This window comes from Podarcis gaigeae, assembly GCF_964106915.1.
Source record: "Podarcis gaigeae genome assembly, chromosome: 7".
NCBI classification, from domain to species: domain Eukaryota; kingdom Metazoa; phylum Chordata; class Lepidosauria; order Squamata; family Lacertidae; genus Podarcis; species Podarcis gaigeae.
Genome location: NC_139683.1, coordinates 91175105 through 91202410, shown reverse-complemented (window position 1 = coordinate 91202410; position 27306 = coordinate 91175105). Strand labels below are relative to the sequence as shown.

The window sequence follows — 27306 nt, the reverse complement described above, 5'->3', positions numbered from 1 at the left end:
GTGTCATCTGCAAATTTGATCAGGATGCCCTTGAGTCCATCATCCAAGATTAGGACCAATTTCTCTGAACAGCTCTTGCCCCCTTCCCAGCCTTATGACTGGCCTCAGAGGCTCTACCATTAAGGCCTACTTGACTGACAGACAGCAGATGCAGGGCCTTCACAGTGCTGGTCCCAGATCCCTCCCAAGGGTGTACACTTGGGTCCAACTTTATTAGCTTTTGAATGGGCCTTATGGATTTTTAATTTCAATCTGCTTTTAACTAACGTGGATAACCTGAAGTCACCTAATAATCAATTTTTTTTAATTGATTGCTTCTATGGTTCTCTCAATATGATGCCATAAGGTTTTTTTGTCTCTCCCAAGGCGTCTCCAAATTTTACCCCTATTTTCTTTTAACTTACAGGGTTTTTTAAATAATGTTTTTGCTGACTGATCCCATGGGTCCCTCACTATGGTACTATGATGCCAAAAGATTTTCTATAGCTCCCAAGCCCTACCGCCCCAAATAGTCATTTTCTAAAAAACCACAAAATCTTGCTTTTACTGATCACTCCCTTTACTGTTCACTCCCTGATATGATTCTGTGAGCCCCCAACCTGCAAAATAAAATAATAATCAAATGTCCCCTTCCCTCTTTCTCTGTGCAGGGTTTGCAGATGCAAGAGGGCTCCTCCCAGCCCAGCCCTGCCAAAGCTGATGATCCCACTCAAGCACTGACAGTGGGCTGTGGTACCCTCTGATTCAGCCCAGCTCCCCAGGATTCTTCAAGGGCCATGAGCACCTCAGTTTGCAAGGCCCTCTGGAAAAAGCACACCCAAATTCTGAGCTGCCTTGATTGCCCTCTCGCCCCTCTGCCTCATGCCTTTTGCTTGTGCACAGAAAGGGGGAGGGAGAAAGCCACAACTTTTCAGCCGTAGCCAGAAGACAGGACCACTCTTCTTGAAGGATACACAAGTGCCAAACATTTCAAGAGGCAAAGTGCCAATAAAAGCTGCTCAGTCCTTTGCTACAAAGTTGGCTAAACTGTGGCTCTTTGGCTCCAACCAACACTGTTAATGGTCAGGTATAGCGGGAGCTGCTATCCAGGGAGCTACAGCTTAGCCACCCTTCATTTATTTTATCTATCTGCAATAATAGCAGTTGACACCAACATAATCATTTTTGGCTGCTCAGAGGTGCCTTTGGACCCAGAAGGCAGCAGAAGGGGGTCTAATGGGGTACGGCATGCTTATATGCACACCAATACACACGGGAGGCCAGGAACGGAACCCCTGAGCAAAATGGTTGTCACCTAGATACTGCTCAATTGTTTTTAAAAACCCCTCAAAGCAGTTACAAAAAGAAGAAAACGATGACATTAGCAGCAAAAGTAATTAAAAACAACTATTTAAAACATTAAAAAAATAGTTAAAATCAACAATAAGCTAAAACGTAGATTAAAACACATGGTCAACATTCTACACATGCCTAAGGTGTTTTTAGTAGGCAGGCACCAAAAAGAGCATAGTGAAGGCACCTGCCTAGTGTCAATAAGCAAGGAGTTCCAAAGTGTGTGCACTTGTCACACTAAAAGATTGATTCACTTACTACCAGTAGTACCTTGAGCTTCACCCAGGAGCAAATGGGCAAACACTGCAGTTCTCCGAGCACAGATCTTATATGCTGACAAGGCCTCCCTCAGCAAACATGCCACCCCACTCGTGCCGACTGCAACTTTCAGATCAAGTGCAAGGGAGGTCCTACATAGAGCACCTTGTAGTAAATCCAACCCTGGAGTAACCCATGCCAAGCCTTCCTGGTCCAGGAAGGGAAACTTGTGTATGTCATACCAGTTGCAATTGCTAGAAGGCACTTCTAGCCACTGAGGCTACCTGGACCTGGACCTACAGTGACAGACTGGATCCAGAGATACTCTGAGACAATCAACCTCCTCTTTCAGGGAGAGTGCAATCCTATCCAGAGTAAACAATTCACCAGTTTCTCAGATGTAGGAACCACTCACCCACAGTGCTTCAGTCTTGCTAGGATTCAAGTAAAGTTTGCTTTTTCTCATCCATCTGGAGAATTATAGGTGTTATAAAGTCTTAAGGCCTGAAGCCTATCAACTAAATTGCTCATAAACACACATACACTAGAAAGCAATTCATAGATGTGCACAGGATTTCCCTTGAGATTAGAATCAAAGGTTCAAAAAGTAAAAAAGTAAAATAACACTTTTAATATTTGCGTAGAATACACCAGTGGTTATCCAACATGGTTTATTTTATTTCTCTCTTACCTGTTGCTCATCCTCCATAACATTACTGGCAAATTCAAACATTAGGTCATTCTGCTGTACAGCTGCTGCCATAATAAAGCATTCCAAGATTTCAGTTCTGCATGTGGGGAAAATGCTCCTTCAATGTAAAGAAACAGAGTTTATCATCAGGAATGAGTTGTGTGGGGTAGACGATCTTGAAGTTACTCAGGTACCCAGATTCTTATAACAATCTTCCTGGATTCTACTATTCACAGACAGGTCAATTAGAAAATGCCTTCCTGAATACTCTTGTAATCCAAAGGCCACTGAAAAACAAAATCAAGATCACAGTCATAAAAAATGTAAAATAAAATCAAAGAAGACGCTATAAAGTCCATCTCTTTATTTTTTAACACCTTACTAATATTACTTAAAACAGACAAATGCTTTATTATTATAATTGGGAAGCACACTTTTCTAGCAGCCAGCAAACAGAAATACAGTGGAGTAATGAGAAAACCCACCATCTAAGGTGACTGGAGGGATCGAATGCCACCAGTCCACGTAACACATTTCTGCCTTTCAAGCCGATCCAACTTTGCAATATATACTTCTTACTGGTTTAAGAAAATGTCTCTCTTTACCACACTCCTAAGACTTATTGCTTGTTTTTGATCTAAAGATGCAAAAAAGTCTTCTGCCACCCCTAAGTGAACAGATATTTGGGCATTTTTTTCAACCTTGTGTAAATGCAACGTGAGTGTATTCTTATCTCTAACACCAGCTTGCAAACAGCAGGAAGGAAACACTGACCACATCATGGCAAATGAGACATGCAAAGAATTGTATGCTACAAAACTCGATAAACAAAACTGCACTAGGAATATTGCAACATGTGGGGAGATAGACTTATAATTCTTTCATTCTAACAAACCATGTATAAAGTTGGACTAAATCAGTTTAGCAGGAAGTGATAAGCTATATCAAAATTCTAACCTGAGATAAAAATAGTCAAAGCAGCGCTATTAAAAGCAAAACATAAATGAGATCAAGATATGATGTGTGATGTTCTTTAATTTTGGCAGTCCTCTTGATATTTGTACTCAGAGAGTTTTTGTACCAAACCCGTATTGGAGTGGAAGCTTTCAGGAGGTCACAAACGCAGCTGATCATACTTCATTTTTATTTCCTATAGATGCGCTGCATCAAACTCCACTGTTAGGTCAGAAATTCCCTAATAATCCCTGCCAACATTGCAGTGCCCCTCCCCCTTTCCTTACAATTAATCCTCATATTCAGTGTGAATTAGAAACTAAAGTTCTTCTGATTAGTTCTAAGAACACTTGGTGCCTGGGTTCTTAGCTTTGCATACTTAAAATAATAAAATGTAGAGTTGGAAGTGACACTAGGGGCCATCTAGTCTAACCCCCTGCAATTCAGCAATCTCCACTAAACCATCCCTGATAGATGACATCCAACTTCTGCTTTAAAACCTCCAATTAAGGAGGAAGTCTGTTCCACCTTCAAACAGCTCTTACTGTCAGAAAGTTTTTCCTGGAATCTTTAGTTGAAATCTCCTTTCTTGTAAGTTGAAGCCATTCGCTCGGGTCGTGGCAAGGGGAAAAACAAGTTTGTTCCATCCTCCACGTGACGGCCTTTGAGATATTTGAAGATGGCTATCATATCTCCTGTCAGCCTCTTTTCCAGCTTCCTTCAAGCACTCCTCATAAGGCTTGGTTTCCAGACCCTTGATCGTCTTGGTTGCCCTCCTCTGCTCACCTTCCAGCTTGTCAACATCCTTCTTAAATTGTGGTGCCCAAAATTGGACACAGTATTCCAAGTGTGGTCTGATCAGGGCAGAATAGAGTGGTACTATTATTTCCCTTGATCTGGACACTAGACTTCTGTTGATGCAGCCAAGAATAGTGTTAGCTTTTTTTTTGCTGCTGCATCACACTGTTGACTCACGTTAAGCTTGTGGTCCACCAAGACCCCTAGATCCTTTTCACATGTACTGCTAATAAGCCAGTTGTCCTCCATCCTATATTTATTTGTGCATCTAGTTCTTCCTGCCTAAGTGCAGAACCTTACATTTGTCCCTACCGAAATTCATTTTGCTAGGCTGGGCCCAGTTCTTCAAACTGTTATGGTCATTTTGAATTCTGATTCTGTCTTTGGAGGCATTAGCTACCCCTCCCAAATTGGTGTCACCTGCAAGTGAATACCTTCATCCAAGTAGTTTATACATATGTTGAACATCAACTGGCCTAGAACAGAACTGTGTGGCACCCCACTTGTCACTTTTCTCCAGGATAATGAGGAACCGTTAGTGAGCACTCTTTGGGGTCTGATCAATCAACCAGCTACAAATCCATTTCACAGTTACCTCATCCAGCCCACATTTTACCAGCTTCTCTGCAAGACTATCATGGGGGATGAATTTGTCAGAAGTCTTACTGAAATTGAGATACACTATGTCCACAGCATTCCTCTGATTCACCAAGCTTGTAACCCTATCAAAAAAAGAAAGGAGATTCGTCTGGCATTACCGGTACTTGTTTTTGAGAAACCCATGCTCGGTTTTAGTAATCATAACTTCCTATTTTTAATGCCCATAGTCTAATTGTTTAATTATCTGATCTAGGGCGGTTCCTAGTATGGACCTCTAAGTCACTGGTCAGTAGTTATCTGGGTCTTCTCCCCCCCCCCTTTGAAGATGGGGACATTTGCCCACCTGCAGTCTTCAGGGACCTCACCTCTTCTCCAAGAATTCTCGAAGATAATAGACAAAGGCTCTGAGATTATATCCACAAGCTCCTTCAGTACCCTTGGGTGCAGCTCACCACGCCCTGGAGATCTGAATTCATTTAAAGCAGCTAGGAGTTCTCTTACCACTTATTTTCCTATCTTAGGCTATAGTTCTCTCCTTGTATCATTTATTCTGTTATTACCAGTAGAAACCAAGCAGCTTCTCAACCAACTTGGGTAAAAAGAATTATGGACACTTTTAATTTCTAAGCATATCTACCCTGAAAGTACTGTACACCTGAAAGTAATGAAACACCTGAAAGTACTATACAAAAGTATCAACCATCATATGAACATTCAGGAGGCAGTCCATATTACATCTGAATACAGTTTGTGAACAACCAGTCAAGACATGTAGAAAATGGCAAAGGGCTAAGTTACACCATGACAGAGAGGTGCCTCATATTAATCCAGAAAAGGCGATAATGTTGATATTCCAGCAAGAATACAGAGCATTTATCCAGAAGCCTCATCCACATAGTATTGACAGATTTGCTTTTGGTATATATTGCTTTGTTTTGTATAGATTTTGTTGAGATTAATGCATTTCAGCAGGTTGGACTAGATAACTCTCTAGGTCCCTTCCAACTCTACAGTCCTATGATAACAAGTAGCTCAGAACTGGAACATGTGAAACTATAAAGGCTGAGTTCACACACTGTGTTAAATTGCAGTTTCTTGTTTTCCAATTATGAGCTCATGGCTTGTTTCTCTCCAAACAAACTAGGGGGCCAGATTCAGACATGACAACCAAAGGCTTGTAGTTGGTTGCTATGACTGCAATGTCACCAGAAAGAGGGCAGGAACTGCGGCGCACAGAAGGATGGACTTTTGAGGCCCGTGTGCTACAATTTTTAAAGTTTAATTTATTATTATTATTTTAAAATCATATTTTATTAGATTTTACAAAAGTTAACAACCAATAAAAAATTAACTAAAATCACAAAAACAACAAACAACACACATCAAAAATACAAACAGAAAAACAGAAAAAAGAAAAACATAAAAAAGAAAATTTAACATTAAAAAACTCTCTTTCAAATTAATACCCTTCCAGATCTTATTTTCCTTACTTCCACCCGCCTTCCTTTCTTGTATTCCACTTTAAAAATTAATTCAGCAAAATCAATTATTACTCAAATTCATCCTTTATCCTTCCCATTTATACTCTTATTTATCTTAATCACCAGAACCCCTTCATTTCATTTACAATGCCCTTAGCATTCATAAATTTTACAATGTTTTTGTAGGTAAACTTTAAACTTCTTCCAATCCTCTTCCACCTGTTCTTCTCCTTGATCTCGGATTCTGCCGGTCATTTCTGCCAGTTCCATATAGTCTATTACTTGCATCTGCCATTCTTCCAAGGTGGGTAGATCTTGTGTCTTCCAGTGCTTTGCGATGAGTATTCTTGCTGCTGCTGTGGCATACATAAAAAAGGTTCTATCCTTCTTTAGCACCAATTGGTCGACCATGCCCAGGAGAAAGGCCTCTGGTTTCTTTAGGAAAGTATACTTAAATACTTTTTTCTGTCCATTATAGATCATTTCCCAGAAAGCCTTAATCCTTGGGCAGGCCCACCAAAGGTGAAAGAATGTTCCTTCCGTTTCTTTACATTTCCAACATTTATTATCGGGCAAATGATAGATTTTTGCTAGCTTGACTGGGGTCATGTACCACCTGTAAATCATTTTCATAATATTCTCTCTTAAGGCATTACATGCCGTAAATTTCATATCGGTGGTCCACAACCGTTCCCAGTCAGCAAACATAATGTTATGACCAATATCTTGTGCCCATTTTATCATAGCAGATTTAACCGTTTCGTCCTCAGTATTCCATTTCAACAGCAAATTATACATTCTCGACAATACCTTAGCACTGGGTTCTAGCAATTCTGTTTCCAACTTCGATTTTTCCACCTGGAAACCATTTTTCCTGTCCGAATTATAGGCCTCTCTTACTTGGAAATAATGTAACCAGTCATGCACCTTATCTTTAAGTTTCTCATAGCTCTGCAATTTCAGTTTGTCCCCCTCCTGTTCCAAAATTTCCCAATATTTTGGCCAATTCGATCCCATATTAGATTTTTTCAAGGCCTTAGCCTCCATAGGTGAGAGCCACCTTGGGGTTTTATTCTCCAAAAAATCTTTATATCTGACCCAGACATTGAACAATGCTTTCCTGACAATATGATTTTTAAACGCCTTATGTGCTTTGTCCTTACCGTACCACAAGTATGCATGCCATCCAAAAACATTATCATATCCTTCCAAATCAAGAATATCTGTATTCTCAAGAAGTAGCCATTCCTTCAGCCAGCAAAAAGCTGCTGCCTCATAATATAGCTTAAAGTCCGGCAGGGCAAACCCCCCTCTATCCTTTGCATCAGTAAGAATTTTATATTTTATTCTGGGCTTTTTGCCCTGCCAGACAAACCTAGAAATTTCTTTTTTTTAAAGTTTAATTTAAGCTGCCTTGAGGACCTATATAAAGAGATGGGTAGAAATATCAACAAACTGAGTACAGTTGGTTCTCAAATCCTTTGGTACTCAAACAACTTGGAACCCAAACACTGCAAACCCGGATGTAAGTGTTCAGGTTTGCAAACCTTTTTTGGAAGCCGAACGTGCTCCATTTTGAGTGCCACACTTCCGTTTTGAGTGCCACACTTCTGATTTGAGTGTTACGCCTTCTGATTTGAGTGTTACGCTGAGGTCTGTCTGTTTTTTGCTATTGATTTTGTGTTTTTGTGGCTCTTTCTTGTGGGTGACTGTGTGGAACCCGTTCAGCTACTGACTGATTGATTGATTGATTGTGTGACTGCAGTACATTGTTTATTGCTTTCATTTTATGGATCAATGGTCTTGTTAGATAGTAAAATTCATGTTAAATTGCTTTTTAGGGGTTATTTTTTAAAGTCTGGAATGGATTAAACCATTTTGCATTCCTTTCTATGGGAAAGCGCGCCTTGGTTTTGCAAAACTTTGGTTTTGGAACGGACTTCCAGAACGGATTAAGTTTGAGAACCAAGGTACCACTGTAGATTTGGAGCCCACAGGTGCCTGAAGGCTGCATATATTACATATATTTGCAAGCCTCTTACAGTTTAAATCTATCTTATTGGAAGATGCTAATATATTAATATGGTCTTCCTCCCTCCCAGTTGCTGTCAAGTGTGACCAACATGAACAGTCACATCTCTAGTAGGGCAGGCAGCTGGTATGATTCAGCTAGACCAGAAATTCCAGTTTGTACACATTGCTGTCTCTCTTCCTTCAGGACTGTGCCTGCACTATCGTTGTGTCAGATTACAGAGAGCAGGACTTTTAGCCCTTGCAAAACAACTAAACATATCACATACTGAGATCTGCCTATACCTGATGTTTCATATTTAACCCCTTTCTGTACCAACGAGACCCCTTTATGTACAAAATGCCCTAAAATACTTTTAAAATAAGACTTATAAACACAGTTATATTCCTAGATGTTAATATATCTTAACATATATATATATATATATATATATATATATATATGCAGGTTTTGGTGTCCTCGGGTGTCTTCCCGTGTAAAAGTTGGGGTGTCTAGGCGACGTTTCGACGAGGTCTCACTCGTCATCTTCAGGCTGGTGCTTTCGGCTTCTTGTTACTGGAACAGAGCTCTGTTCCAGTAACAAGAAGCCGAAAGCACCAGCCTGAAGATGACGAGTGAGACCTCGTCGAAACGTCGCCTAGACACCCCAACTTTTACACGGGAAGACACCCGAGGACACCAAAACCTGCATTCCTGTACCCGTGAAAATCTACGAAAGCAAATATATATATATATATATATATATAACATATATATATATATATATATATATATATATATATAATCACTTTAAAGTATTTCAGGTAGCAAAAAAAATTTATGTCATGCCAGAACGAACTTGCTCAGAAAGCAGATACAAAGGGGGGGGGGACCAGAAATTATCTTTTATAAAGGTTCTTGACTTGCTTTTCTATTATTGCAAGAAGTATTTTAAATACACCCATTCACTTATGATACTGATAGAAGTTCACATTTTCATATAAACACTGTAAGCAGTAGTTTTAATAATTGCTCCCTGCTGTCAGGTTTCTGTTTGCTTTCTGTTTGTTTCCTGCAATAAGTTCAAAGTAAGCAAAAGACGCATAACCCAATCCACACTTGACTGCAACGTTAAATTTGAAGCATATGACAATCTAAGCAATGGAAGACACAAGTGACCAGTTCTTGCTCTCAGGGATGAGCACTGTATCCTTAACGCGGACATTTCTCTTTCCATCCCATCGCTTCCACCTCTTCTTGCTTGCCATTCGTCAACCATTGCTCCCATGAGAAAACTCCCTTTACTGTTGCTATTTTTAGAGCTCTCTCTTTCTGCCACTTCTCACAGCTCTTCCCTCAACTCTATCCAATACAATTGCTGGTAACACTTAAGAAACACTGTATACATTTTGCACAAAGCTTTGAAACTTGTATGCACTTTCTACTGACTGTTAACTACTGTTAACTACACCCGTCAAAAGGAAGAAAAACACAAACATGCTCTGTAAGATATGAATTATGTTAGCACCTTTTCATTTACATGCATTATCCACTGGACAGGTTTTGTCCTGAGCTAAGAGGTTTTTCAAATGCTAATTACAAATGCTGAGAAAAACTGAACTGAAAAGGCAGGCTTAGCTGATGAAAAGAGAAAGCACCACACAGCCTGCCCAGGAGAGAAACACAGGCGACTTTCAGCTCGATGCAAGTGGAGAGGTCAGTCACTAGAGACCAGTGACTTTGGTCTTGGAGACCAGCCACATGGTGCCCTTTCAGAAATGGCATCTTCCTTTTAAGAAACCTTTACTGTGCAAATGGAATAAACAAACCCTATCCCTCCTCTGCTCTTAGAAAGGCACATCCAAAATATTATGCTAGCATAAATCCTTTGTTTCAGGGCTCTTTATGGAACTGTAGGATAGAGACAACACAGTTGTAGTAATCAAAGTTAAAAACAGCAAAAACCTAAAGAGAAAATGAAAAGCGGACAATAGTTCTATAAAATTGCTAATGCAACAAGCCCAATTTCTTTTAAACTACAATTTGTTTTAAACTGTTTTCTGTGCTGCATTTTATTTGGCTGCAACCTGCGCTGGGACATTCTGGTGAAAGGAAGGAACTAGTAGCAGCAGCATAATCTCCAACATTTCTCCAATGAAAACAGGGACATCCCATTCCATAAGGATCATTTTACTATTTATACCCCACACATACTATTGGGTTGCCCCAGCATTCTAGGCAGCTTCCATATATCAAAACATAATAAAACACAAAACATTAAAAAAAAAACCATTTCCTATACAGGACTGCCTTCAGACGGGTCTGGGGTCAGATAACTCCATACCCTGCAACATTTCTCCAATGAAAATAGGGACATCCTAAGGAAGAGTGGGACATTCTGGGATCAAATCAGAAACCAGGAAGGTTTCTCCAAATCAGGGATGTCCCTGGAAAATAGGGACCATTGGAGGGTCTGTAGTAGTAGCAGTAGTCGTAGTGCTGGGAGTTTTTAAGCTCTGCTGAAACCAACAGGATCTAAAAGCCGATGAAGCCAAGCATGTGATCACAGAACAAATGTTTTGGGAACACAATTCAAGGCTGGGCAAAGGGCTAGTTTGATCATGTACTTCAGCGTCTGCCAGGGAATGCTTGCTGAGGAAAGCCCTGCCCCATCCTCAGTGCTGTGTTTAGTTTCCAGCAAAGAAGCAGGAAAGTGAAGAAAATACACCGAATCCAGGTGCATTGCAGAAGCAGTGAATGAAAAATGAGAAGCAAACAAAATACAATGAAACACTTTCCCACCTCTGGGGTACCTTGCAGCCCCAGAGAATCCTTACAAGGAACAGAACAGATAAACTATGGCAAGCAAACAACAGCTAGAGATCAGCATGGACTGGCTGTGCCTACTCAGAACAAAGTCCTGTCTCTCAATAATACAGACGTACCTTGGAAGTCAAATGGAATCCATTCCAGAAGTCTGTTCGACTACCCAAAAGTTTGGAAACCAAGGCACAGCTTCTGATTGGTTCCCGACTGCGCAGGCACGCCGGAAACAATAGCAGAAGCCGCATCGGATGTTCAGCTTCCAAAGTTCAAAAACCAGAACACTCACTTCCCGTTTTCGATTGTTTGGGAGCCGGAACATTCAACTCCCAAGGCGTTCGGGAGCTGAGGTATGACTGTATATGGGTTCTGCCATGATTTTCTTAGGTAACCTTCTTGTTTGGGCACTAAGCAAATAACCACTTTAAATTTACTTTATTCTCTTGGATCAACAAAGTTAGTGATACCCTAACTTACTATGGGAATAAAATGAATTCCGCCATCTAAATTAGGAGTTCTAAAGCAAGATGAACTCAAAACAGGAGATTAGACAGTCCTGAAAAACTGGGCATTGGTCTTTTGAAACATCAAGCTTCCTGTAGGACTTATCCCAATGTCTTTAGTTAAGACACCTGCTTCAACAAGGGTAGTAAACAGCAACAAAGGTTCTGTCCTGCTCAAGGCACTGTGTTTCACAGTTTAAATTCACATGTCTGGATAGCCAGCCTTGAAATAGCATAAAGGCTACTTACAAATGCAGATTGTATAAATTACTACAAATAATACATCACAAAACAGTTGAGATTTAAAACTTTCTTTTTTAAAAAAAATCATTAACTAGCAAGCAGTTACAAAGAGCTTTCCAATTAGGCAGTTATCTATAGGAAGTGAGTAAAATATTGCAACTCTGCATTTCAGAACTGGCTAGCTTCTACCTGATTAAGAAATCTTTCCAGTTCAAAAACCTGCACATTCTTTCACCAAATGAAATAGTTTGAAAGGGAAAAAATATCCTGCTTTGTCAAGGATTGTCATGTGTGAGAGCCTTAAAAACTTCAAAGTAAGCAGACCCTCCTTCTTCACTGGACTGTTTGCAGCAAGCAAGATTTTAGTTTTGCCCCCAGCAGATAGGAGCCGTCATGGTGACAAGGCTGGGGGAAGAGCAAGGCATCACCACTGCTTTTGGTGGCGGACAGAATTTATGGGCTGCCAACAAGCAACCATTTTTCTTATTCTTTCGGACGAATATGGAAAGAATTGTACTTAACCTAATGGATGTGATCCATTATATAACATCAATGATAATCACATTTATACTAGTTTGTCACAGGCATGCAATTTACTCCATCATGTAATTTCATGTTACCCCAATTGGAAGATAGATTTCATGGAATTCTACAATGTTCCGATACAAATAAATTGATTGTTTCTGACTAATCCTAACAATGATTAAATATTCAGGTAGGTAGGCATGTTGGTCTGACGCAGTCAAAATAAATAAAACAAAATTTTAAAAATTGTCCAATAGCACCTTAGAGACCAACTAAGTTTGTTCTGGGTATAAGCTTTCGTGTGCATGCACACTTCTTCAGATACACAGAAACAGAAGTCACCAGACCCTTATATATAGTGGGTGGGATTTTTCTCAGGAGGGTAGTAGGAGATGGGTGATTGACTAAATGGGTATAGTAAACCTGTTGACAACTGTTAACGACTGCAATTAGTCCTACAGGAAAAAGCAAGGGATAGTATGCAGATGACCAAAAATAGCTTTAACTATTAATTAATTATCTACTCTGCCTTATTCCTCCATTTGTTGCTAATGATCAGAAATTTTCCCATTTCCATTAAGTCCAGTCTTCCCTGAAAAAAAGAATACAGTTACTTTTTCCATTTTAGACTGTTACATCATAACCTTCATGAGAAGAATTAAAGAAGAGCAGTATCTTGGTTCATCTGTTCCACTTCTAGTGGTCTAACTGACAGGAAGCAGACGTGTAGCTATGAAGTATGAGTGACAAGTGCTTCCTGCCTTCACTGCTGCATCTTTTTTTCACACTTGTAGTAGGAGACTTCATTAATGCCACAGTATACTAAACAAAGCATCAAGTGTCATGCCTTTCAGAGAAACACCTGCTAACATCTGCAAAGCAACATGCTATAAAAACACGAATTCAAAACACTGTGGGGCAAGGGGAGCCAATTCTCACACAAGGAAAAGATAGAACTGGGGGAGATGAAAGATGGCAGACATTCTTTGAAATTATGTATATTACCAAAAATCACAAACCACCATCTTAAGAAATAAGAAATTATGTTCCCTAGCTTCACAAGATCTAATGGCTAGCAATGCTTCTAGCAATTGTGACCTAAACATACAGTATTGTTGTGAGTTTGCAGGGGAGGAAGTTGGCTGTATGTGAGATCCTCTTCACCCCTGGATCCCTGAATCCAGCAAGTGTTAACATAGAAGCCAAGTTAGCTTCCTGTGTTAAGGTGATCACCTGGCCATTAAGAGAACAAAGGCGACAGGAATCTGTGGGAGACAGCAAATAGGCAGGCACCCTCCCTCAACTCAGAGAGCTAGAAGGACAAAGCATGGGTTTTGAGTTGCAGCGAGGTGAATTCAAAGCAAAGCAGCAAGCTGGAGAGAGGCAGAAAAACCTTTGAGAGCAATGTTAGATTTCTTCTTGAATCCAAGACCCTTTTTGGGTGTTGATGCTGTGATCCCCTCCCTCATAGGCAGAGGTTGTATATATGCATAAAGAGATCAGATATCATAAAGACACAACAATCTCCTCTGTCCCTCATTCCAAAAGGAAACATGAACCCTGGGTAAGGGCCTGGAACCACTGGAATTGGAGATTGGGGTGGCATGCAACAATATGATGTGCCACATGTCCATCATCACAAAAACTGTATGGAAGCAATTAATCCTGCATTTTTATGAAACACAGCATGATTAAAACTATTGAATGATGCAAGCATTTCAGAGTTTGACAAACATCTGTTGTCAACTGTAGTATACACCTTTCTGCTACAAAAGTCATACAAAAATTTTACTTTCTTCATCAAAGAACCATCACAAAACAGGAAGTACCAGAATGGGAAAATTATGGGAGTTAGCTGGGAGGGATTACAACCAAGCCTGGCAATTTTAACTGGGCAATCTTAGATTTTGCTTGGAAAATATTTAATTAAGATACAATGGATATTGTAACTCCAGCTACTTTTTCCTAGGTAAAAATCAACCCTGTAATTGTTTAAAGCATTAAAATATTGCATCATTTAAAAGAGGAATTTTCACAAACATTTGGAACTAAGAAGCCCAGATCTCTGTGTCAGATCTAACCAATCAGTGGCAACTGAAATAGAGGAGGGGGGGGGGAAGAAAGAAACCATATATACTTGTGCCCAAATACACACCAAATTCACAGCAAACAGGCAGCCACGGAGCCTCCAACTTTTAAAAGCCACTTCTTTAAATTGTGGAGGAAGAAATGAGTGTCTGCTGATAACGGATCTGAAACTCTTGAGAAGCCGGATGGATCTTACTTCTCAACACAGCGTGCACCATTTGAACAATACACATCTCCATTTGTATTTAGAAATAAAATTCAAATTCCCACCATAAAGGGCTCCTCCTTATGCACCAGTTTCTTGCTACATTTTGTAACCTAAACTTCCATATACAACTAAAATTATAAAAACAAAAACAATTTACACGCATATACGCAACTTTCCTAAAATTATTCAGATTGCAGACTGTTTCAAATTCTGGAATATTACAAAAAGGACTTTGTAGGTGAGGAAGGGAGAAATGAAGTATAAGTGACAGTTAAAGTAACAACTGAGTATACATTCCATAGTTGGAGGAAGGTTGCATCCAAACAGAATGCCAAACCATGGTTTAATGCTATGAAAACCAACACATGCAAGTTTTTCTGCCTCCCAACTCTCTCTCAAGGAGATCTGAAGCTTCTGCTTCCATTTAACAATTGTTAAGTGTGTTCTCCAAAACCTGAACTGTGGATAATATTAATTATGTCTGTTGAAACAAGCCAGTCAGCCAGACTCGCAAAACATGCTTTAAAATTTATTTATTTCAATAAACCATCATTAAGACAAACCCCTGTTGGTCAAACATCACAACAAGCTGTGGCTAATCTAATATTGAAAACTCCTCAAATCTTTCTTCCAACTGTGCCAGGGATGGAGCAGGAAGCACATGAGACCAAAGCTGACTGAAGCTTATTCTTGAACAGTTGAACAAGGCCAAAGTTTCTCAATCCTTTTTGGGAGTGGGGAATGTGTTTGAGACTTGAATCTGAAAAAATGTTACAATTTATGGAGACTAACAGAATTATCCAATATTAAATATTTACTGCCATATTCCTTTGTACATTACAGGGTCTCTTCCGATGTATCATCTAAGTCTGCCAGTTGTCCATGGGGAGGCAAGTCTATTTCCCCAGGGAGCCTCTTGACATCTGAAGGCAAGCCTGTTTAGTGAAGTTTTTAATATTTGATGTTTTATTCGGTTTTTAATCTGTTGGGAGTCACCCAGAGTGGCTGGGGAAACCCAGCCAGACTGAGGGGGTTATATCATCATCATCATCATCATCTTCTTCAAGCGAGTCATTTTTATCATGATCAAAGTCTGCCAAGCACCTCAAGACCATTTTTTTGTTGCTCGTAAATTTGGTTTCTTCCAGTTGTTTGCCCACATCTTATGGATCTTGAGGAGAGTGGAAGCGATGCATTGCATCTACCGTACTACTTTGATCTTCCTACTATTTCTTTCAGCACAAAATGAACCCAATTAACAAAGCCTTCTTTTAACAGTGGTTACACTTTAAGGCTTAGATGCTTTCCCCCTTTACTAGGAATAATTTTACACAGCCTTAAATTGCATTGATTAGACCTCTGTGGGTCTAATCACTGCTAACGCATCAGAAAGAAGCACTGCAAATAAACTTCTTTTCCCAAAGTCTTATTGAAGCAGAATTGCTTTAAGCCTCGTGTATAAAAATATCCTTGGCATATTATTAGCAGAACTATCCATAAAACAATTACCCAATAAAATATTGCCTAGGTCTGGGGCTGCCAACATAGTTCCTGTGGGCATAGATGCCCCCACATACACCCTCCCTGGTGCCCACTGGGTCTCCTCCCCACTTCTGAAATTAGGCTTGAAAGAAGCATCTGGCTGTAGCCGATAGTTGCCATGTGCGTTTAGTTGTAGCACGTGTGTGCAGTGTCCACAACAGTTTCTCCAAGTCTGTGTAAATATGCAAACGCAACCATAAGGGTTGGTGACCCTTGGCCAAAGTTAACTACCGTATTTCATATGGTTCAGCAAGTAAGCAGTACACAAATGCAGAGTATTCACTTCTACAATAAGTGAATGCTATGCCCTACAATTCCTGACTTGGTTAGACGTTCAGAAGCCATTCTGAGGGCAGACAAAAGGTTGGTTCAGAATCAGATCTACAAATTATGCTCAACAGAGTGCAGAATGTGATGCGGGTGTGTGGGTTCACAAGTGCCCTATGAGGTCTTTGCATGTGCAATCAGAAAGACAACACATATCTCCTACAAGACTGCACTTTCAATGATCTTGCATTTATTAATGTTCTGTCACTCAAGTTATATTAGGTGGAACTATTTCAGAATAAAGTATTACTGATGCAAATCACATCTACTTCCTCTGGTCCTTCCTGGAGAAAGTGATGAAAGGAGAGCAGTTTCAGGGTGCTATACAGTATACCTTTAAGGTCTGTATATAAAATCACTGTGAGGGAAGTCACCTGGAGGTTTGGGTTGAAGTGCCAACAGTACTTCAACAACCCAATTCTACTTCTCTTTTCTATCTGCTAACCCCAGGGTGGCCCTGAGGCAGTTTTTGGGTGGATGAGAGGAAACAAGGTGAAACTTAATCCAGGTAAGAAGGCTGTGCTGTGGGGTGGGAAAACCAACTCCAAATACTCTGAATGGAAGTTTGCAAATGCTCCCAGACCAGGTTGTCCTCCCCACGGAAAGGGGGGAGCCTTCTTTTTACTATCCTTTTACCGCTGGCTTCAGTGGTTGGTTTGTGGCTGCATTTTTAGTAAAGTCACATTAGCTCATTTTAGTACAGTGGTACCTCTGGATGCGAACGGGATCCGTTCTGGAGCCCCATTCGCACCATGAGCAGAACGCAACCCGCATCTGCGCAGGTCGCCACATCTGCGCATGATGTCATTCTGAGTGTCTGCGCATGCACGAGCGGCGTAACCTGTTCCGTTACTTCCGGGTCGCCGCGGAACGCAACCTGAAAATGCTCAACCTGAAGCATCTTTAACCCGAGATATGACTGTAATTCATTGCCCTGTTTTGAAATGTATGATTTAAAAACAGATTATGGTTTGAGCGTGTCAGTTTTTGTAAACCACTCGAAAGCAAGTCAAAGTGCAAGTAGATCAATAGGTCTGCTTCTCTGGCGGGAAGGTAAATGGTGTTTCCATGCACTGCTCTGGTTCGCCAGAAGCTGCTTAGTCATGCTGGCCACATGACCCGGAAGCTGTACGCTGGTTCCCTCAGCCAATAAAGTGAGATGAGCGCCGCAACCCCAGAGTCGGTCACGACTGGACCTAATGGTCAGGGGTCCCTTTACCTTTTTTAAGGTAGAGTTACGTCATGGTGTCAGTTTCAGGACAAAGGAGGGTTCCTGCTTCACCTTAATTTCAGCTTTGAGAGTTGTATCTGAGGAAAGTTATAATGCCTTCCCTCTGGGTATGCAGCACAATATTCTAAATTTAGCAAGTATCCTTTGTACTCTGACCCTTCCCCTTTGCAAAATCAACAGTAATGGAGGTGTTGCTAATCCTCTCTCATGAGCATCCTTTGCTCTGGTTAAGAGGTTGCCAGAATTCTACTGTACCCTGCAATATGAATGAAATCCTGCATATGATGCCCAGGGAACAACTACATTAGTCATTGTTGTCATCAAGTAGCTTCCAGTTTTACCACAGAGCCTACGACTTGCCGATCAGAAAGTCGGCGGTTTGAATCCCCGTGACAGGGTGAGCTCCCGTTGCTCAGTTCCTGCTCCTGCCAACCTAGCAGTTTGAAAGCACGTCAAAGTGCAAGTAGATAAATAGGTACCACTCTGGTGGGAAGGTAAACGGCATTTCCGTGCGCTGCTCTGGTTTGCCAGAACCATTTAGTCATGCTGGCCTCATGACCCGGAAGCTGTACGCTGGTTCCCTCGGCCAATAAACTCTGCAACCCCAGAGTTGGCCATGACTGGACCTAATGGTCAGGGTTCCCTTTATCTTTACCTTTACCTTCCAGTTTTAATGGAGGGGGCAGCATAAACTGAGGAGCAAGAACAGATTGGTCAGATAACCAAAAACATGTAAAGATTTTGATATAAAAATCAGGATACAACTATTGTGTAATCTGCAAAAATCAACAAGTGAGGTTTTCAAGACGCAGAGGCAAATATAAGCATCAGCTCATGTCTTTTGATCAAGTAGCTGTTAAAGTACAGCAGAAGAGGCCAGCAGAATACAAGAAATTGGCAACTCCGCAAACTTTGAAACCACAGAGATAAGAACAGATATGGTAAAGGTAAAGGTAAAGGTACCCCTGCCCGTACGGGCCAGTCTTGACTGACTCTGGGGTTGTGCGCCCATCTCACTCAAGAGGCCAGGGGCCAGCGCTGTCCGGAGACACTTCCGGGTCACGTGGCCAGCGTGACATCGCTGCTCTGGCGAGCCAGAGCCGCACACGGAAACGCCGTTTACCTTCCCGCTGGTAAGCGGTCCCTATTTATCTACTTGCACCCGGAGGTGCTTTCGAACTGCTAGGTTGGCAGGCGCTGGGACCGAGCAGCGGGAGCGCACCCCGCCGCAGGGATTCGAACCGCTGACCTTTCGATCGGCAAGTCCTAGGCGCTGAGGCTTTAACCCACAGCGCCACCTGCGTCCCTTGCAGATATGGTAAACATCAACAAATATATTCCAACACATTTTTAGCCTTCACTGCTTTTCATCAGGGGAACATTACTGAAAGGGTTACTTTTACTCCCAAGCAAGTTGGTGACAATCCCTTGAAAGAGACCTCCTAAAAAATAATGGCAGTAGTACCTTATTTTGCCTATACTCAGAAATATACTAGGAGTTCTGAACAGTTTCTTGCTACTCTGCTGCTCCTGGATAATAATTCCGGTGTAACATATAATGTGGCCAAATTCTGCGGAGAAGCAATTAAAATGAGACACATAATGACTAGCACCCAGGAGTAGTATATTAACAAATGATCATGAAGGGTTCCCTCTGACGGATAAATGACCAGCTGGAACTGCTTTTTTATGTATATGTAATTTTCATTATTTTAGTTTGTTCTAAGATTTTAAATTTTTAAATTGGTGATTTCATCCTAATACTGGTCATTGGCCATAATAAAACAACTTGACTTGAACTGCCGTAGTTGCTATTTAACTTTGCTTGAGTCCCAGAAACTCCAAGTGAACACACAGCATGAGTAGGTGCCAAACAACAATTTTGCTCTCTTAATGAAGAGATGCACTTCTCTCTTTCCCTATCCACCCATCCTCTTTCCCAGTTTTAATATTTTGATGTAAACCACTTTTTGTGATATGCACACACACGCACACACCAGAACCAACAACACAAAACATCCCAAATGTTTCTATGTGGGTCCTGTTCTGTTCAGCTAGGTCAGCCATTCTATTCTGTTCTGTTCCTTTTCTTTCCAATAGGCTAGATATCACATTCACTGTTCACGCAAAGGACAAATTAATAGAGACTTCATTTCCAACAGCAGCCGCCACCTGGGTTGCTGTGACACATGGAACAAGCAACTTGGCACTGCAATTCACCACTTTTTCTTAAATACGTCCAACAATTTGGAAATGAAGGGTTGCTTTAAAAAACAACAACCCCAAAAACCCCAGTAATGAAGAAATGCTCCTACTGCAAGCAGAAAATATTTTATAATGGTCATTTCAATACCAATGTTTTTAAAAGAAGCTGGCAGACTTGGTTTTGACAGAATATGTCAGGAGACCACTAGGAACTATGAGAACATTAATAATCATTACAAAAAGTGAACATTCACCTTTAACTTTTTATGCTGTCCCTTAAGCGAGATACGATGTGATGAGAATCTCCTGTACTTTTTCTACACTACGTAACAGTCATGGAGGAGATCAAGCTGGGAAAACTATAGGGGAGGGGACTGATCTCACAACACCTTCCACTTAAAAATTGCCTCCTCTTTCAAGGTTGATCTTTCCCCTTGGAAAAATTGCAGGTACCCATATAATTCTGCCCCCAAAGGGGGCAGGTAGAATTTCAACCAAGAAATGAAGAGATGTGGGCTAACCAAAGACTAAACCACCACTCAAGCTGTGAGAACTTCTGTGTCCTACCTGGTGAGACGGATGAGGGGGAGGAAGTTGAACGTGAATCCTGACAAGGCAGAGGCACTGTGTGTGAGACTGGTTCCCTGCTCTGAATGGCATTGCGCTCCTCAAGAAAGAGCAAAGTTCACAGTCTGGGGTTGCTTCCAAATCCAGTTTTGTCACTGGAGGTCCAGGTAGGCTCAGTGGCTAGAAACACCTTTTAACAGATGCAAGTGGTGCAACACCTACGATGTTCCTGAATCAGGAGAGCTTGACCACAGCAGTTAATGCATTGGTAACTTCAAGGGTGGATTATTGGAATGCTTGTAGGGCTTCCCTTGCACTAGATCCAAAAGCTGCAGATGGTGCAGGATGCTGTGGCATGATCGCTGACAGGAATGAGACCCTGTCAGCGTAGAATGGCTTTGCTCAGACAACTGCAGCGCTTCCTGATTTGCTACTGGGCCAAGTTCAAGTTGTTCCTGTTGGTATAGAAAGCCTGTGACAACTTTACAACTGTGACAGTTTACCGGTGAGATTGCCTTATCCCATATAGGGCCACTCAAGCACTTTGATCTGCGGAACTAGCACTGTTAAAGATGCCACACAATCAGTGCTTTTTTCTTAATTTTTTTTAAGGGGTACTCTCATTTTGACTCAAGAAAATCACCATTTTATAGTTCAGATCAGGAAAAATATAATACAGTAAATGGACAAAAGTACAAAGATTCCCAAAATGTTTAGGAGTATTCATATCCCTGTGTCTCCCCAGAAAAAAGCACTGCACATAATACTTGGAACACATTTGAAAGAAATCCATATTTTAGTGTGACAGCACACATTTTGGAATCATTTTGGTCATTTTGAAATCAGGCCAGCACATCCACTGCACTTTTTCTAGTGCCTGCTAAAAACGTTTTGTTTAAGCGTGACTATCTAGATATGTAGAACGTTGGCCTGTGTTTTAATCTGTTTTTTTGCTTATCACTGATTTTATTTTTAAAAAAAGTTTTAAATAGTTGTTTTTAACTGGTTTTATTGAGAATCTGATTGTTTTATTATTTTTGTAAACTGCTTTGAACGTGTTTTTTTTTAAAAAAAACCCACACACATACACAATCAAGCACTACATAAACTTTAATGAATAAATAAATAAATATCTAGTTTGGCCTTCTGAGGCTAGCAACCCAAAGTTGTTGTGTTCAAGGGCTTCTGCCCAACTGGTGAGAATGGTTTAAAGGCTGTTGTTGTTGTTTGTTTTGAGCAGCATACACCTCCTGCCCCTATCACCAACCTTTCACATCTCCTCAGATTCAACAGAGGCTTGCTTTGTGGCACCGGTAAAGGTTGACTGCGGTTCACAAAAAGTTGTCCTAAAACATTAGTACAGACAGCAATCACCAAGTTCTTTCGATCACAGATATATATGTGGATTTCAAAGTTATTTTTAAATATCTGATAACATAGGTTCCTTATATGCTAGGAAATACCACTACTTTGAAAGCATTAAACACCAGGGATACTGCAGGAGAACTTAATAGAGAGGCTGAAACAAAGGAACAGTACCAGAAATTGAACAGCATCTGACCAAGCCCCCCCCCCCCCCGCCATCCGCCAACATGCAAGCTTTCTATCTTGGTAATGTTGGTAGCAGCAAAAAGCCCCATTGTATTCCATAGACACAGGGAGACATTACAGGCAGCTTTTCCTCTGGCATTGCATCTTCTGTTTTAAGGAATCGGACCTGGTTTTAAAAGTTGATCAAGTTTTGTTTTCAGTTGAAAAGGGGAAATAAAACACAGCTTACTCAGATAAGCCTTCAGCTAAAACTGACAACTAATGCCTAAACAAGACAGGTAGAATCCCCCATCTAAAATCATGTTGTGGAAAACAGTAACTTTGCATGCTGAAGTCAATAGACAAATAATTTACAACTTAAGCGTATTCCCCTCTCCTCATAGAAACAGCCTTTCCACTCCTTGGTCCTAACCTGAGACCTTTATGTTACAACACAAACTCCCTTCTGCTATAAAATGTAATATATACGTTTTGCAGTATAGAACGGCAGAAATTCCCAGCAACATCAGTCTTTAGGATTATAACAACTACAAACTCTTATTTTTCATTTTTTTGGGTAGCATAACAGAAAGCTGAGTGCTAAAATCACAGACAACAGAAGACTGGCTCAGTCTTCCTCAGTTCAGTCTCTTGGATGTGAACAATCAGAATTCAACTCTTTAACCCAGCTCAGTTTACTAATGTGTCGTCTGGAGGATTGCCACAGGCTTGCCTATACCATGCTTAGACACACGTAACTATTTTACAAATAAGAATCCACCTTAAAGGTAAAGGCTACACCTGAAATGTATTTTTTCTGCGGCACACAGTGCTGGATTTCAACAGTTTATATTATATTAGTTTCCTTTTTCAAAAGCATTAAATCCACTAACACTTTTATATATAGGTAAACCAGTAAAGCTGACAGGCCCCCTTAAAGTGATTTTCATTTTTCCTGCAATCAAACTTACTGTGCTACAAACAGATCATTTTCCCAGCCTTAATCTTGCAAACCCATTTTTTAATATTGTGGCAAACAAAACATTTAAATACAAAACAGTCAGTATTACACTATCTGTTCCCTATTTTTAATTAAATTAAGCGTGTGACTTTCAATTATTAACATAGCCAAAAGCACACAGCCATGTTTGTTTTTAAAAACTCAGCAGGTACACCTAATCCTCTACCAGAAATATTCAATTTAAATTACAGACACTTCAGCAAGTTAAGTCAGTCAAAATTACCTTGATCTAAGATGTTTGCAGAGTCCCAAAAGCTAGACAGTAAAAAGTAATCCAGCAGTTTTGTGCAGTTAAAATGGCTTCTGTAGATTGGGGAAGTGGTGTGTGTGCTTCAGCTTATGAGTCATACATGAAACTAAATGTTTCTCAGAGAGGCACGCCCAGGTTGCTGTGGGCCCAATTACTCCACCAGGTCAAACATGCAAATCTTCAGGTAAGAGGGGAAAGAGAGAACAACCTGAATCAGCCAGCCACACCTTAACTAGTTGGAGAGCAAAGGCCGAACTATTGCAGAAGCAAAGTGGAGCATACAGACGGCACGCTCAACAAGAGGACAAGGAAAGGCCACAGCAATTCATGCAGCCCTATCAGATATTCCTCCCTGCGCTCTGTTTGCTAAGAACCGAAGAATTTCACTGTTCAGAGCAGTTAATGATCAATCACCAAACCCTTTACACTGTAAATCAGCTAAACACAACTTTGCAGTATTGTTAAAACCACTTAATTCGAATATAAATTCGAATATAAATTCGAATAAATATAAATATCAATTAAATTGCAACAGAAGCCATTGTTTTTGTCAGAATAGTAATTGTTCTGAACACTCCATAACCTTGCACTGGGGGAGCAGGGGCATCAGGGTTGTTTGCAATACTTCTGCCATGTAAGATAACTCTTCAGCATAGCTTTTTTGGTTTGAGTCAAAAAATAAGAACATAAAAAGGGAACTTGGAAAAACAATTACATACAGCAAGACCAATCTTACGAGGTGTAGCCATTCAGTAAAGACAGGGCAAAATGAAACTGGAATCAGGAAGGACAGTCCTAGCACTGGCCAAGACGTTGCAAAGGAAGAAGACACTAACAAGGAACAGCTGAGTTCAGAACATGCGCCATGGATGCTGGTATTGTTATTAAATTTGTATAACCCCTTCATTCAAAGATCTCTGGGCAGTTCACAGCATAAAAATCCAAAATAAAAACACAAAATACATAACACAAACAAGAACAATCCCATAACCCTCACCTCACCCAAAGACATGTAAAAGGTCACAAGATGTTAATTAGCCAAAGGCCTGGTTAAAGTGGAAAGCTTTTGCCTGGCACCTTAAGATGTATAATGAAGGCGCCAGGCGAACTGCCCTGGAGAGAGCATTCCACTGATCGGGAGCCACTGCAGAGAAGGCCCGTTTTCGTGTTGCCACTCTCCAGACCTCTCATGGAGGAGGCACCCAAAGAAGGGCTTCCGAAGATGATCTCAGGGTCTGGGTTGGTTCACATGGAGAGAGGCAGTCCTTGAGGTATTGCGTTCCTGAGCAATTAAAGGCTTGGTAGGTCAAAACCAGCACTTTGAATTGGGCCCAGAAACTTATTGGTAGCCTGTGCAGTTGGGCCAGGATTTGCTCAAACCGTCTTGCCCTGGTGAGCAACTTAGCTGCCAAATTTTGCACCTGCTAAAGTTTCTGATCCGTCTTTAGAGGCAGCCCCACATATAACATGCTATAGCAATCCAACTGGTACCACATATCAGGGAGCCCACCGCAGATTGCAGACAGCAACGCAGCACCTCCCCACAGTCAGAGGGGCTGCTTTCTTTTCTTCCTTGCCCCCCCCCCCCGCGCTTCTTCACTTTACAGACTGCAGACAGAAGGAGAGCAGAAGCAGAAACAACTGCCAGTATTAATAACCTGTGTTCAACAAAAGTGAATTATTATCTAACAAAAAATAAGTATGTGGTAAATACAGCAGCAAGTCTTGTGGCATCTTAAAGGTGAATACATTTATAATGGCATAAGCTTTCAGATATATAAAATGTAATCCTGAGTTTCAGGTACATATTGGTGAGAGCTAATTAATGCATATAGCGTGATAAAAATCCAGTACCAGTTATAATTGTTAAAAAAATAAAATAATAGAAAAATGTTGGGGATGTTACCTTTTCCATACCTTTTAAGTAAGAAAGGGGCAGATGATTCCTGCATTGCATGGGGTTGGGTCTCTTCCAACTCTACAATGCTGTGATTCTAAGAGTTGAGGTGTCTCAGAGAAAGAGCTATGCAATGTTGCGAACTCCCCCACTTCTGCCTGTGGGCCCTAACTGGCCTTTCCTATCAGATAACGTCATTACGTGGGGAAAGCGTTCCTTGTTGTAAAGATTAACAAGTGTAGATTTGGAAGGGACCCCAAGGTAGGGTTGACATATGTCCGGATTTTCCCATACACAGTCAGAATACACTGGTACCTTGGTTCTCAAACTTAATCCGTTCGTGAAGTCCGTTCCAAAACCAAGGTGTGCTTTCCCATAGAAAATAATGCAAAACAGATTAATCCATTCCAGTCTTTTAAAAACAACCCCTAAAACAGCAATTTAACACGAATTTTACTATCTAACGAGACCATTGATCCATAACATGAAAGCCATATCAATGTACTGTACTATAAAATAAATAAAACAGTACAGTGGTACCTCAGGTTAATTACTTAATTCGTTCCGGAGGTCCGTTCTTAACCTGAAGCACCACTTTAGCAAATGGAGCCTCCTGCTGCTGCCGTGCCGCCGGAGCACAATTTCTGTTCTCATCCTAAAGCAAAGTTCTTAACCCAAGGTCTCTTTCTGGGTTAGCGGAGTCTGTAACCTGAAGCGTATGTAACCTGAAGCGTATGCAATCCGAGGAACCACTGTATTGTAGATAATAAAAATAAAAACAAATTATTACCTGCACGGATGATAGTAAGTTTGGATGAGAGCTTTTATCCATTTCCGCAGTCACACAATCCATCAATCAGGAGCTGAACTGGGTTCCACACAGTCACAAAAACAAATTAACCGAAAAAGCCACAAAAACGCAAAATAAATAGCAAAAACAAAAGCACCAATCTTAATCCATTCCAGATGTCTGTTTGACTTTCAAAATATCAGAAAACCAAAGTGCAGCTTCTGATTGGTGCAGGCGCCCCGGAATCAATAGCCAACAACTGCATTGGACGTTTGGCTGACCAAAAAATGTTTGAAAACCGGAACACTTCTGGGTTTTCGGCGTTTGAGAACCAAGGTACTGCAGTCGGCAGCAGTGTCCAGGCAGAAATCGGGAAACTGTCCAGGAAAATGCAGACGTATGGCAGCCCATGGCAGCAGTGCCCTTTTTGCCAGTTTTCCATACAAATAGCTCAAAAACAGCAATCTACCCCAAGGGTCATCTAGTCCAACACGCTGAAATGCAGGAATGATTTTATTGAAAGCCACCCTGACAATTTTAATCACGATTCTAATAATATATTAAAAAACCATGTGCCAGAATTGTTTATTGTTGGTATTCCGTCAACAGAGATAATTATGCAGTGATTAATGACAGCCAAGACATAAATCTTGGTTGTCACATCCTCTCTTTTGTCATGCTGGCCACGTGACCCAGAAGTGACTCCGGACAGCGCTGGCCCCTGGCCTCTTAAGTGAGATGGGCGCACAACCCTAGAGTCGGACACGACTGGCCCGTACGGGCAGGGGTACCTTTACCTTAAGGGACCAACCTCTAATGCTCAGAAGAAAGCTACTCTTCACACTGAAGACGGGGGCGTTTCTGATACAGAGAGTAACTGGGAGAGAGAAACCAACCACTACTGTGCCCAGACACCACAGAATAGCCCTGAAGGTTAGCCCTCGAGGCATTAGGTCAGCTAGATCTCCCTTCTTTAATTATCTTTGAGACTGTGATCAATTACAACTGAGGTGATCTGTCTACCAGTTAAACTATCACCTGGAATGTAAACTGACTGCTGGCATAAGAGGCATTAACAGACTGGAAAAAAACAAAAAAACACAAATTTTAATTGTTTGTGACTAGGAAAGATTATTAACAAATAAGGAAGCTCTGATTGTTAAGAACTTTCATTTTATATTGCTTTTAATTCTTCGTCCCTTATGTGGAGTGCTGGCTGCAAAAGTGAAACTAATTTTTTCAACCATCGGACAGGAATGCACTTCTTTGTTAAAGAGACAGATGCAAGTTTTCAGATGCAAGGCAGAAACAGTTAGGTAGAGACTAACAGAAACCAGTATGGTAAAAATACTGTTGAACACCACTGGCTGTTGGTACCATGTGGCAATTATTGGATGACCAACTGAAAGAGCTCCATAAAATGGTGAATGA

At 40.9% G+C, this 27306-nt stretch overlaps 1 protein-coding gene across 4 annotated transcripts in view; it reads right to left on the bottom strand.

Moving 5' to 3' along the window:
• Nucleotides 1-27306, bottom strand: part of ELF1 (E74 like ETS transcription factor 1) — a 78890-nt gene that overhangs the window by 34405 nt on the left and 17179 nt on the right. Inside the window, exons 3-4 of one of the 4 annotated variants that reach the window (XM_083748640.1) lie at nucleotides 4629-4755; nucleotides 2282-2568 (exon numbers count right to left, since the gene is read on the bottom strand). In XM_083748640.1, the coding sequence (XP_083604766.1) occupies nucleotides 2282-2353 (72 nt within the window). In that variant the 5' untranslated portion in view covers nucleotides 2354-2568; nucleotides 4629-4755. Of the gene's footprint in view, nucleotides 1-2281; nucleotides 2569-2766; nucleotides 2954-4628; nucleotides 4756-23161; nucleotides 23319-27306 lie in introns of those variants that run through there. The other 3 variants (XM_083748639.1, XM_083748641.1, XM_083748638.1) reach the window with 3 other exon arrangements.